This window comes from Lonchura striata, chromosome 19, assembly GCF_046129695.1.
Source record: "Lonchura striata isolate bLonStr1 chromosome 19, bLonStr1.mat, whole genome shotgun sequence".
NCBI lineage: Eukaryota > Metazoa > Chordata > Aves > Passeriformes > Estrildidae > Lonchura > Lonchura striata.
This window is the reverse complement of record NC_134621.1, coordinates 5,127,994-5,140,217: the sequence shown is the minus strand read 5'-3', so window position 1 is coordinate 5,140,217 and position 12,224 is coordinate 5,127,994. Positions and strand designations below refer to the sequence as shown.

The 12,224-nt window shown below is 57.6% G+C and overlaps 1 protein-coding gene across 1 annotated transcript in view; it reads right to left on the bottom strand.

The window, feature by feature from the left end:
• The window catches only part of CASKIN2 (CASK interacting protein 2), a 33,138-nt gene that overhangs the window by 8,538 nt on the left and 12,376 nt on the right, over positions 1 to 12,224 (bottom strand). Inside the window, exons 3-9 of the mRNA XM_021554335.2 lie at positions 4,182 to 4,233; positions 2,201 to 2,298; positions 1,955 to 2,100; positions 1,720 to 1,815; positions 718 to 848; positions 410 to 518; positions 169 to 277 (exon numbers count right to left, since the gene is read on the bottom strand). Of these exons, the coding sequence (XP_021410010.2) occupies positions 169 to 277; positions 410 to 518; positions 718 to 848; positions 1,720 to 1,815; positions 1,955 to 2,100; positions 2,201 to 2,298; positions 4,182 to 4,233 (741 nt within the window). The remainder of the gene's footprint in view (positions 1 to 168; positions 278 to 409; positions 519 to 717; positions 849 to 1,719; positions 1,816 to 1,954; positions 2,101 to 2,200; positions 2,299 to 4,181; positions 4,234 to 12,224) is intronic.

Genomic DNA, 12,224 nt, shown 5'->3' with positions numbered 1-12,224 from the left:
ATACTGCAGAAAGGCCTCAACCCCAGACACAGCCCCACATGTAGGATGGGGGCACATGTGAGAGGGGACTGGGATGCTGCCACTGATTTAGGCTGCTCAGGAGGAGCACTGGGAGCCCAGGCAGGTCCCAGAGGGAAGAAATCCCTCTCAGTGCCATCCCCACCTCACCTCTCAGTAGTTGCTTGATGTCCTTGCTGGCGTGTGAGGTGGTGAACTGGTTGACGATGTCCAGTGCTGTCTGGTTGTAGGTGTTCCTGATGTTCACGTCGACTCCACCCTGCCCAGGAGGAGACACGGTCAAGGCCAGCTCCCTGCCTGCCACCAGACTCGAGGGAGGCAAGGGACTGAGGGGAAGGGGTGCTGAGTGACCCCCAGGGATGTCCCCCAGCCCCATCTCCACCGTGCTCACCTCCAGCAGGAGCCGCACCACCTCTGTTTTGCCGTAGAGCGCGGCTTCGTGCAGGGCTGTGCCTGTCTTTGTCTGCTTGTTGATCTCAATCCCAGCCTTCAGCAGCTGCCTGGTAGGAGGGAGGGAAAGGTATGAACAGAGGACATGGACATCAGGGCCAGGCACTTGGCTGCTTTACGACAGGAAGTGGACAACACTTTGCATTTGCTTTGGGGATGAGAGGCTGAAGCCTGCAGGAGGAAGGTGTGTTTGGGAGGAAGTAGGACTGAAGCCATGATGGGATTTTCCAGCATAAGGCAGGGAATTACCTGATGATCTCCTTGTGCCCATTCTTGGCTGCCAGATGCAGAGGAGTGGTGTAGTTGGGGTCAGTGGCATCCTTGGATTGTCCCTCCAACAAGGCGACACACAGATGGCTGTTCAGTAGCAGCTGGGCCACCTACATAAGACACTGGTAAGCAACGGGGTGCAGGTACCCCCACCTGCACCCTCCCACTGAGGGGCTCATTCTTGGGGCCAGCTCACCACTCCCCATCCCACCACTCCATTCCACCCACAGCCCCATCTTGGCTAAAGCTGGACAGTGCTTGGCATGGCCACATTGTCGTGAGGGGCTGTAAAATGTCACAACAGCCAGAAATAGTCTTCCCATAATTGAGCTTTTCAGACCAAGCCCTAAAAACCTCCAGTCTCTCCAGCCCAGAGCGACTCTCAGCATCTCAGGGCAACCCAGAGGCACAGAGCAGTTATTTTTACTGCCCTGTTTATAGCTGCAGACATTATAGATACTCCAAAGATGGAAATATACCCCTGGTGCCCTCTGAGTGGGGCACAGAACAGTCTGGCTGGCTGTGCTCCAGCCCAACCCAGTGGTGCTGGCTGGGCCAGGGTCTCCCAGAGCACAGTGTGGCCCTGTCCCCAAGAACTGTGCTGGGGACCTGGAGCAGTGCTGGATGCTCAGAGCTTGCTGGGATTAGCCAACTCAGCCTATCCATGCTTAAATGTGAGCAAAGCTGGGGTGGGTGGGGGGAAGGCTGTGGAGAACCAGGAGCAACAACTCCTGGCTTCACTCCCAGTCTGACACTGTCCTGCTGTGAGGTCAGGGGAAAAAAACCCCACAGCACCCAAGTTCAGGATCTGGCTGTGTGTGGCCATGGGAGGAGGCAGGTGCTGCCTGCCAGGCTCTGAGTCTCGTGGTGGAGGGAGAGCAGTTTTGGCCAGACTTCATGCTTTGCTCCTAGAGGAGCCAGTGGGCTCCAGAGCTGCCCCTGGAGAAGCCCTTGGTGCAGGGCAGAGCCCACAGCACCCACCTTCAGCCGCCCGAACTCGCAGGCCAAATCCAGCGGAGTTTTCTTCGCCTTGTTGATGAGGCACGGGTTGGACTGGTGCTGGAGCAGCATCTCCGACTGCAGGGGAGCAACGTGGTGCAGGGGCTCAGCATCACCCTGCAGCCTCCCTCCCACCTGGCACGGTGGGGTTTGCCCCCACCCAGTACCCCAGCGAGCCCCACGGAGGGCACGCGGGCGGCTCTGGGCTCTCACTTACCACCTCGTAGTGGCCGTACTGCGCCGAGAGGTGCAGCGGGATCTGCCCGTCCAGCGAGGCCATGTTGACGGAGGCGGCGGCGCGGAGCAGCACCCGCACGGGCTCCACGCGGCCCTGCCACGCCGCGTAGTGCAGGGGCCGCATCCCTGTGGGCAGCGGGGCTCAGCAGGGCTGGACATGGCCCCCGGCCTGGCGCAGGGCACGGGCCGGTGGCCGCAGGGGCCGTGCCTGGGGGTCACCCCTTACCGTTGCTGTCCTTGATGTCGACGGTGGCCTGTGCCTCCAGCAGCAGCGAGATGAGGTCCAGGCTGCCGCCCAGGGCTGCGTGGTGCAGTGCTGAGAACCTGTGGCACAAGGTAGGGCTCAAGGTGGCCCCCAGCCCCACTGTGCTGTCCCCTACATGGGGACATGGACTGAGGGCTGGGATTGTCACTGGCTGTTCACGGCGACATCCTCCCAGATTCCCTACTCCCAGTGCCTCAGACTCCCCATAGCAAAACATTCATAAATCCCTCCAAGCTGTCTGTGCCCCACGGCTCAGTGAGGGATGCAGGCACACTGTGTACCTTGGGAAACCCCAGTGAGAGGAGTGCCTCATTCCATGTCCTCTGTTGGGGAAACAGGCAGGATGGAGAGAGATGCACCTTCCCTCTCCACAGGGCAGCCAGGCAACCACAATGCTGCTCACAGCATTCAGCAAACACATCAGTCCTCTGGCCACTCCTGCCCCCTCTGCCAGCTGCCCCCTCCCCATGCCAGCAGGGCTGCCAGGAGCCCATGGCAGAGCGTGGGAGGCCGCTGGCGATGAAAGAGCCCAGTGTCTTGGGGCTGTGAAAGGGGCCTGTCTGCCTGGCACTCCCCGTGAGCCGTCACGTGAAGGGCCAAGGCCAAGAGAGGGGTCCCTGTGCCACTGGGGATTAGCCTGTGAGCTACCTCAAGGGACGTGGGGGGCTCCTGACAGCACCAGCCTGGGCCTCCAATGGGCTCTGCAGTGTCCAAACCCAGTGCCGGGGACTCAGCTCGTCCAGCATGGCTCTCATGATCCATATCCCCAAATCCCTGTGCAAGTCTCAACATTGCAGGAGGGACACTAACCCCAGCAGAGAGGGCTGCTCCTTTCTCCAGTACACCCACCATGTCCCTGAACCACAGCAAAACCTCTGCCTCCAAGTGTGACTGTGGGGGGGCACAAAATCCCCCTGACCCATCCCTGTGGGGTCCCACTCTGCCCTGGGGTGGCTGCACAAATCCACACTCACCCACCCCATCCTCTCCAAGCCCTGAGCAAGGTGATGCCAAGGACACCACCATCACCATGGCTCTCCCAGGACACACTCTGCCACCCCCATGCTTGTGTCGCTTCCTGTGCCCCAGTGAAACCCAACACCCTGCCTTTGTCCCTCGGGCAGGGAACAGACCCTTTACTCCAGTTCCCACCTTCAGCTCTCCTGGAGTTGCCCAAGCACAAACCCTATGCCCTATCAGAATCAGATCATTGCTTCTATTATTAAATTCTTTTTCTATTAAGCTCCATCTGTACAGTATTATTTTAAGATGGAGCCATCCTGCACATTCCCAACCCCCTGCTGGCCTGTTAGGACTCATCATGGACACCTCTTCCTACAGAGTCCTCCAAAAGAAAACATGTAGAAATTAGGTACAACAACAGCACATAAAAACAATGCTAATGACTGACAGGTTAGAGTTAATTCAATAAGAATAATACGCTTATTTATTTTATGAGCCTTTGTGGTTTCTTTAACTCTCAGTACCCAGTTTATTAACTACTTGGATTTTGGAAGTGATGAGCTACACAAATATGCTGTGGTCACTGGGCAACCTCATATTTTCTTTCTCTAACTCCCCCCCAAAACAATGGGATATTAAACAGAGGCATGAGCACGTGCAGGCACTGAGGCCGGCCAGGTGCTCCTCTGGGCTTCAGCCACGGGGACACAGGGCACTGGCTGGACACGCTGCCATCCCTATTCAACCCCATCCCTACAGAGGGGCACATAGAAGGGATTTATGAAGGATATGAAGGATTTTCAGGAGGGATTGAGCACTGCCCTCAGCTTAGATCCAGGCAAGCTCTGGGATGTTGATGTGTTCTCCAGCTCCCCTGGAAAGCTGTATGACACCCTGAGCTGCAGGACTGACTGGACACTGGGGAGAGGAGCCCCGCGGGCTGGCAGCAGCACCCAGCACCCTCCAGGGAAGCACTCACCCATCTGCATCCTGGTAGTTCACGTTCAGGCGCTTGGCAGATCCCAGGAGCTCTGCAGAGACAAGAGGTGAAGGTCAAGGCAGGAAGCAGACCCTGCAGGCCCCCAGATGAACCCAATCCCGCAGCCACACCCACCTCCCAGTGCACAGAACAGCGCCTGGCCCATCCCGGGGGTCTCTCCTCTCCTCTGCCTCCACTTTCACCTCCACGAACCCTCAGTGGGCTGGCCCAGCTCAAGCTTAGCACTTTCCTCCCTCCATCTCTCCTGCCCCATCCCTGTGTGCCCCCGGGATGGGTCAGACCCCGCAGCTCCTGCCACCCTGGCTTGGCAGAACAGCGAGCGCTTCCCTCCCCTTTATAGGCACTGACACTCCAAAACTGCTGAGTGGGGCCGTTTTACCCCCCACTCGCTCCCTGCGCCCGCCACTGCCACTGAGGCCTGGCCCACGGACCACATGGTTGGCATTTTTATGGCCAGGGCAGAGGCTGAAGCTTTCAGCTGTGAATGCAAGGATTGTGCTACCTTGGATATCCCCATCCCTCTGCCCATCCTTCCCTCTCCTTTGGGGACCACTGGGCAGCAGAGGATGCTCAGCCCACCCTCAGCACAGCCTCACATGCACCCCCAGTGCACCCCCCCAGCTCCCTGCTCCTTCCCACAATTAATTCGAATGGATTCCTTTCTCCCACACAGAGAGGACATTTTATTATTCACCAAAGGGTTGAGAGCGGATTAACATCTCTGGAATTCATTTGCTAAGTCAAAAGGGAAAGAAAGGGGAAGGTATGTGGGGGGCTAAGAAATACCACCACTCCTCCTCTGCCTTTCCAGGCAGCCCCATCCCTGAGCCAGGGAGGATTAAATGCTTTGAATGGTTTCTGTGCTTTTTCCTACAGAAAATCAAAGTCAGAGTGCCAGGCTCTGAGCCTGGGGTGAAACAGCTGCTTAAACTCCACTTGGCTGTGGTGGGATCTTGGGGAAGGCACCCCCTTCCTCGCAGCCAGGTAGATCTCCGGGGCTGAAGATCCCTCTCCTCCTTCCTCTCCTTCTCCTCAATTCCTTTCTCTTCTCCCTCTTTCCCAAGGTCTCTGCCCACCTTGCATGGCAGATCCCATAAGCCATACTGGGCTGTGTGACCCCTCTGCTGGAAAAGAAGAGCTGAAGGGGGGCTGGCTCATTCATCATGCAAATGGATAATTAAAGGAAACCAAGGACTGGGGTATTAATTACTGCAATTTACAGTGTTTTGTAAACAGCCTAATTAACACAAAATGAGCTTGGAGTGGCTGCTGGTGAAGGACTCGTGACTCCTCACCACAGCTGAGGGGATCAGGACAGGATCACCCTAATTACCTCTTCCAGGCACTGTTTGTCTTTGAGCCTCAGCCACCAATCCAACAGCCCTTCCCAAAGGAACTGGCTCCCAAAGCCATCACTCAGCAGAGCTCCCACTTCCCCCTCCCAGCCCCAAGAGCTCAGGATCTGGGGTCTTCATCAAGGACAAGTCGCTTCCCTTGACCTCAGCAGCCAGGAAAAAAATGGTATTTCACTTGTAAATTGGCTACTTCTGAGTCCTGGAGAACCGTAACCACTGGGATTGCTCCCACCATCTGCAGCTGAAAACTGCCACTAGAAAAGGATCAGGAAGGGGAGGAGAAAGGAGGACCATGGGTCCTTACTCAGGGCAGGAGGGGCAGACCCCCAATGATGACCACAGGGAGTGCAATGCTGGGAAAAGAGACGGGCTGGATGGAGATGCCCAGTGAGCACCAGCACCTCCAAAAGAGGCAGAAACATTCCACAGCCCCTGGGGGCTGGTCCTGGGGTTGAGCAATGCCCACTGTTTGAAGAAGGAGAGTTCACCCAAAAATCCTATCGCTGACCCCATTTTCAAGGGGACTGAGCTGGACAGAGGGGTCCAGTAAGCAGGGCTGGGATATCCCAGGACACAGTGGGTGTCCCTGCCTGCTCCCAGGTAGCTGTCAGCATCCAGATTTTCCTGAGCAACATTACTCAGATATGTTCCCTGCTCCAGCAGCCCAGCCAGGTCAGGACACAGGGCAGGACCACACGGACATGATGCAGGTGGCTGAGAAAGCTGCAGGTCACCAATAGCAGAGCCAGGAGCAGCATCCCTTTGGGCGTCTTCCTAAATGCTTGGATTCACCTTGGGCAGGAAGAGAAAGCATCTCTGATTTGCAGTTGGGTAAATCACTGCTTGGAGAGCTGGAGGGTTTGCAGCAAGGCTGGAAGGTGAAGTGTGGGTGGGAAAGTGTCTTGGCAGCCCAGCATAAAGGCATGGGAAAGGAGAGGAATGGAAGGATGGAGGGGAAGCAGAGCACAGCCAGGCAGCTGGGACCCCTCCACCAGTGCCATCCTGCTGCACAGCCTGAAACTCCAGGGACCTGGTGACAGGAAGGCAGCTGATGGGACATTTTCCTCCATTCCCCCTCTTCATTCCATCCATGTGCTCCTCTTGACCAGATCCCCAGGTTTTCCCCACATTTCTTCAACCTCTTCCCTCCCCCTTGGAGCCTGGACTACCCATCCTTTTCCACACAGATGTTCTGCAGCTCAGCAGAGGCTGGGCCAAGCTGTTCCCAATCCCACAGCCCTCCCAGACTGGCCTGTCCAGCTTTGGCCAGGGGGCTGCAGAGCTGGGCTGGCAGAGGGCTTCAGGCTTAATCCAGCTACAGCACTGGGGTGGTGTGGCCAGATCCTTCCCAGCCACATCATCACCTCCGCTGGGTTTGCACTGGGGCAGGGGCACTCTCAGGCCCGATCCACAACCCCCATTCCCCACCAGGAGCACGCTCACATCCCGGGAAAATGAACCCAGAACACGCACCCAGCGCTGGAATAGAAGCCACCCCGAAGAGGTGGTGGTGGTGCACCCAGGGAAAGCTGGGTGCACGCTAAGGGTTAACCGCAGCCGCGGGCTCCCCGTGCGAGGGTCCGGCCAGGCCGCCGCTCTGCCCGGGCAGGACGCGGCTCCGCAGCGCGGGGCCGGGCCTGCGAGGCCTCCAGGGAGCCCGGCGAGCTTCTGTGCGGCGTCCGGCTGCCAAGCGGCAGCGGGAAGCACCTCCGGAACGCTCCGGCAAATTGCTTACAAATGTCGGGCCGCGGCCGAGGCAGCGCGGCCGCCCAGCAGCGGACGGGGCCGGGGCCCTCAGCCCTGGCCCGGCCTCGCCGCTGAGGCAGCCCCGCGCGGCGCACCGCCTCCGCCCGTGCCTCAGTTTCCCCGCGGGCCGCACTCCAGCCAGGCTGGGCTGGGCTGGGCTCCTCGCGGGGTGCGGGGGGCACCTCACCCGCCGCGCTGGCAGCCGGCCCGGCACGAAGCCGTATTTACCCCCCGAGGCACCCGCCTGGCGCCGGCCGTGCCGGCTGCGGGGAGCCGGGCGTGCCCTCGGCCGGCCCAGCACCAGCACCGGCACCCTGAGTCAGCCGCTGCCCGCCAGCGGGGAGCTGCTCCTGCGGGGACAGCCCGGGCTCCTGGAGACCGGCACGATCCCCCCGGAGCGCTCCTCGGGAAGCACTGACACGTGCTCGCCTGGGTTTGGCCGGGGAAGGAAATGCCCAAATATCCTGTGGAGTTCTGCCCTTTGAAGACTCCTGGCCTGGCTCTCACACGGGAGTCAGGCTCCAGAAGGCAGGTTTAGTGCTGTGACCCCCTGCCAGTTTTGTTCATCCAGGGCAGCCACAGCAGAGCTCCATCACTTGCATGGCTTTGTTGCTGTCCAGGACAACACACAAATCTGTGTGTGATTTGGAAAAAACTGGAGATCCACCTTCTTGCCAGAAAAACACCCCTTTCTGCTGGTCCTGTGTCATAGACTCTTATCCCATCCACTTGTCCTGGGAAATCACATTCCCACACTGCTGGCTGCTAGTATCCCTGTGCCATGAGCCTCCCTGTGCTGCAGGTCTGAGCATCCCAGCGTCATGAACATCCCTGTACTGCCAGCCACAACACCAACCCTGAGTGTCCCTGTATCATGAGCATCCTGAACATCCAGTCCTGAGCACCGCTACACTGCCTGCTACAAGTGCCCTGCATGCAGGAGAGCCCCACAACAGCACTGCAGGAACACCATTCTGTTTCCCTGGGCAGTGGGAGAAGGACAGTGTGTATTGAAGACACTAAATACATGCACACACCCTCTTGAGAAAATGAAATCCACCTGGAGACTGTCACTAATAAGCCAATAAACCAGCTGGAGGAGCTAATCAGCTGCTATCCCGAAGAACAGCAGCCGCCTAGATGGTGGCTGGAGGCGGAGGTGGCAGGAGGTGGCAGCTTCACCTGACCTGCCCTGCCCTGTGATGGCCCAGGGTGGCCCTGCCTCGGCATATGATGAGTTCATGCCAGGGCTCAGGACAGATTCACCATCTTGGCCAAAATCAAGACCCAAAGAGGTGATGTCCATCCCTCCATTGCAGGAATCACCCTTCCCTGTCACCTCTCTGTCCACAGGCACGTCCGCTGTGGCCGCCCACACCCGGCTCGTCCGGCGCAGCCTCCCAGCAGACTGGCTGCTTCAGGAGCAGTTTCCCAATAGGTTCAGAAGATTCACCCACCTTGATAGGAAAGGAGTTCAGCCACAGAGATGTTAAGAAACTCAACCAAAGCTGCCCAGCCAGCTCAGAACAGAGGCTGGGTGAGAGCCAAGGGCTCCTGACCCCAGCTCTCCACTACAGCCACCAGCTGCACCCCAAACACTGAGCCCAGTGCTGTGCCTGGCTCCCCAGACAGGGGCTCCCCTGATTCCTCCGTGGTGATGGTCGGTGAATTTGGCTGCCAAGATGCTGCTGCCTGGAAAACCTGGCTGAGCGAGCACCTATCCCATGCCCAAATGCCATGGCTGTCCAAATGCCACAGGTATCCAAAGGGCAGGGGTGCTTCCTGCCCACAAAGAGCCTGTGCCAGGTCTGAGGCTCTGCAGCATCACTGAGGATGGGCTCCCCACCAATGCTGACGAACAGGCCCCTCGCCAAGCCAGGCACTATGGGGTTGGTGTGACTGGGGCAAAGCCACTGGGTTAACTGGCAGGAATGGGGAGGCTGCAATCAAAGAGGTGGAATCCCATCAGCAGCGGGGAAATGGCAGTGACATGAGAGCAGCTGGGAGCCCCTTATTGTCCCTACACCGACATCTGGCAACTCCTCAAGGGTAATTGGCATTTTCACCCCTTGAGAGCCCTACCAAACCCTGGATCAGACCAGGGCCCTGCCTGCTCCGACACTGCACAGGCTGCAGGATGGCTGTCACACCAAGCCCTGCTCCTGGTTTCAGCAGCCTGGAATAACCCCAGCAAGTGCAATAACCTTCCAGGAGTTGAGCTCTGGGCAGCTCCTCACAGCATCCTGAGGCTGGACACAGCACTCCTGTGCTTTGAGTATCCCTGCACCTAATGCTCATTTCTAATCTCAACACAAGTCACCATTTACCCCTGGCTGGAGCCCCAAATCTTAGGGCTTACAGCTACGCAGAGCCCAAGCTGTTTCTGTCACCAACTTGTCTCTGCTGATGACATGTTCAAGTCTCCTCTGGCAGCTTGGCCTCCTTCCTCATCTTCTTTAAGCAATAGTGTCCTGCAACATGTTCAGATACGATGGTGGATGACGGTAAAGGCGGGTGATGGCAAAGGCAGGGGAGTTTAAGAGGTCCAGGACTCTGCCTTTCATCCTGGGCTGGGCTGGACGTCCACCACATGCAGAGAGGGATAGGGCAACAGGACCATGGAATCAACTGGGAGCCTTTTTCCTTCTTTAGAGAAGGCTGGGAATATTTTTTCCAGGGTAAATCAAACTTTTAAGGTTTTTTTAAGAGGCTGGCAGAGGTGAGACATTGGGTAGCATCCTCACACAGCACAGACATTGATCATTCACTCCCAGCCCACCTACTCCAGGACCCCTATCCAAACCCCCAATTCCCCCCTGCTACTTCCCCTCACAAGCAAAGCAGGAAAAAACAGGCAGTTTGTTCAAAGTGAAGGCTCCCAGAACAATGAAAGGAAAGGCAGAATCGGAAACCCTGTCTCCATCCACACAGCTGGGAAGAAGGTGCAGCTCTCAGCTCTCAACCCCAAGGTTTGATGGCCACAGGGGACAGAGGGGACAAACGCCAAGCAGGGAAAAGAGCATCACAGGAATCCTTTGGCGCTGGATTCAACCCTTGCAAAAGCCAAACACATGCTCCTGCTCTCAGTTTCAGGCCCCCAGAAGGATTTCAGATGGGGTGAGATGGATGGTGCTTGCTCCCCTTCTCCACAATAATTTGTGGGTTTGTAGTGGCTGCCTACCCCAAAATTATGCAGCCCAGCCCAGCTCCCCTGGCTGGGAGAAGTGGTAACACCCCTTCTCCACAGAGCTGAAATTGCATCCCCCAGCCCCATCCAGGATGGAAACAGCTGGGAAAGGCTTTAGGTGGGGGAAGCCAGGCAGCTCCTTCGGAGATACAAGGGCTCCTTTCCCAGCTGGCCGGGGAAACGCGTTACCAGGAGGTGAAGTCACCATCCCTGCTGGGACCTGGCTATTCCGCTCTCCAGGATATGAACTCAGAGGAGCTGTATTTGCCCAGGGAAGAGGTGGAGCCTTTTCCATTTCCCCCATCCTTCCGAAAGGACAGGACGCCTCCTGAGCGGGAAGAGATGGGCTGATAGCGCTGGGGGCCAACGGCCAAGTGCCAGCACTGCCTGAACCTGCAGCAGGCACACCATGGGGCCAAGGGCCACCCCTGGGCTATGGGACATGGGGACCAGCAGAGCATCAGCTCCAGCATTAACAATGCACCTTTGCTCACGTCCAGCTGGTTCCCTGCAAGCCAAGGAAGGGCTATCCCAGATACCCTGGCAAAGGGGCTGCATCTAGAGACACTCAGTATTGTCACTAATGCCATACCCAGTAAATGGTTCATTAACATAATCTGTGGTGGATATGCTACAGATTGACAAGGGCAGAAATAACACAAAAAGGACTTAGAGAGATTAGGAGAACAAACCTAGGCAGATTCAACCTGGGAAAAATGCAGATTGCAGCATCTGGGGAGAAATAATCCAACTGGCAGCAGGTCAATGGGAGGAAGAAAGAGGGGAAGCAGGATGTGGGGGGACGGTGAGAGGAGCAGTGTGAGCGTGGGCAGAGAGGGACCTGCTGGTCAGGAAAGCAACCTCGGCAGCCCTGCGTGGGGGGATGCTGCTTCCCAGGGTACCATCTCCCACCTTGTATTCTGCTGCTTCCTGGGGTACTATTGTCCATCACATACCCAGGGCTGTGAACACGAGAGAGGCTCACAGGGAACAGGAGAGGTGAGCGACAGGAGCCAGCACTGAAGGGCTGGCTTTGCATGGGAAGATTAGGGCAGGTCAGTAAATCTGGATTATCTGAGCAACAGTTAATTAGGGAGGGCGAGCAGGGACGCAGCAACCCAGCAACCCACCTATACCTGGAGGGGTTTGACGCTCCAGAGCAGCACGTACCTATTTATTTTATGGTTCTAACAATGAGCCCCAGATAAAAATTAGAGCACCCAACAGTGGCCAGCAAAAGCCTGTGGGCTCGAGGGAGCGAAACAAGGATCCAGCCCTTACATTGCAGCATGGAGGTTGCAGCAACCATGCAGCTGCTGGGGGAAGCAGGGCAAGGCTGAGGCTGGAGGACTGGGCTGCCACAGCCCTATGGCACCATGTCGCCATCACTGCCAGCCCCATGCCCGCACAGGGCAGCTTGGCACCCAGGAGCTGCTCCAGCCGGTGGAGCCAGTACTCAAAGCACACAGCGATGCGGAGGCTGGAAATCCTGTGACATCCTCCTCCTTTGGCCCCAGGGAAGCTGCCGTGCACCTGGAGCAGGCGCTGCCAGGGCGGACGGAGCGGCTGTCCCCACCCTGGCTGCGCTAATCTGGGCAAGGCACACACAGGATGGGAGGGGAGGCAGCGGGAGGTGAAGCTGTTCTCTCGAGGTCACCCAGAAGGTCGATGGTTCAAGTGCCGCCACTCCTTCCCAAGGCTGCGACACGGCTGGGAACTGAATTTTACTCAAAA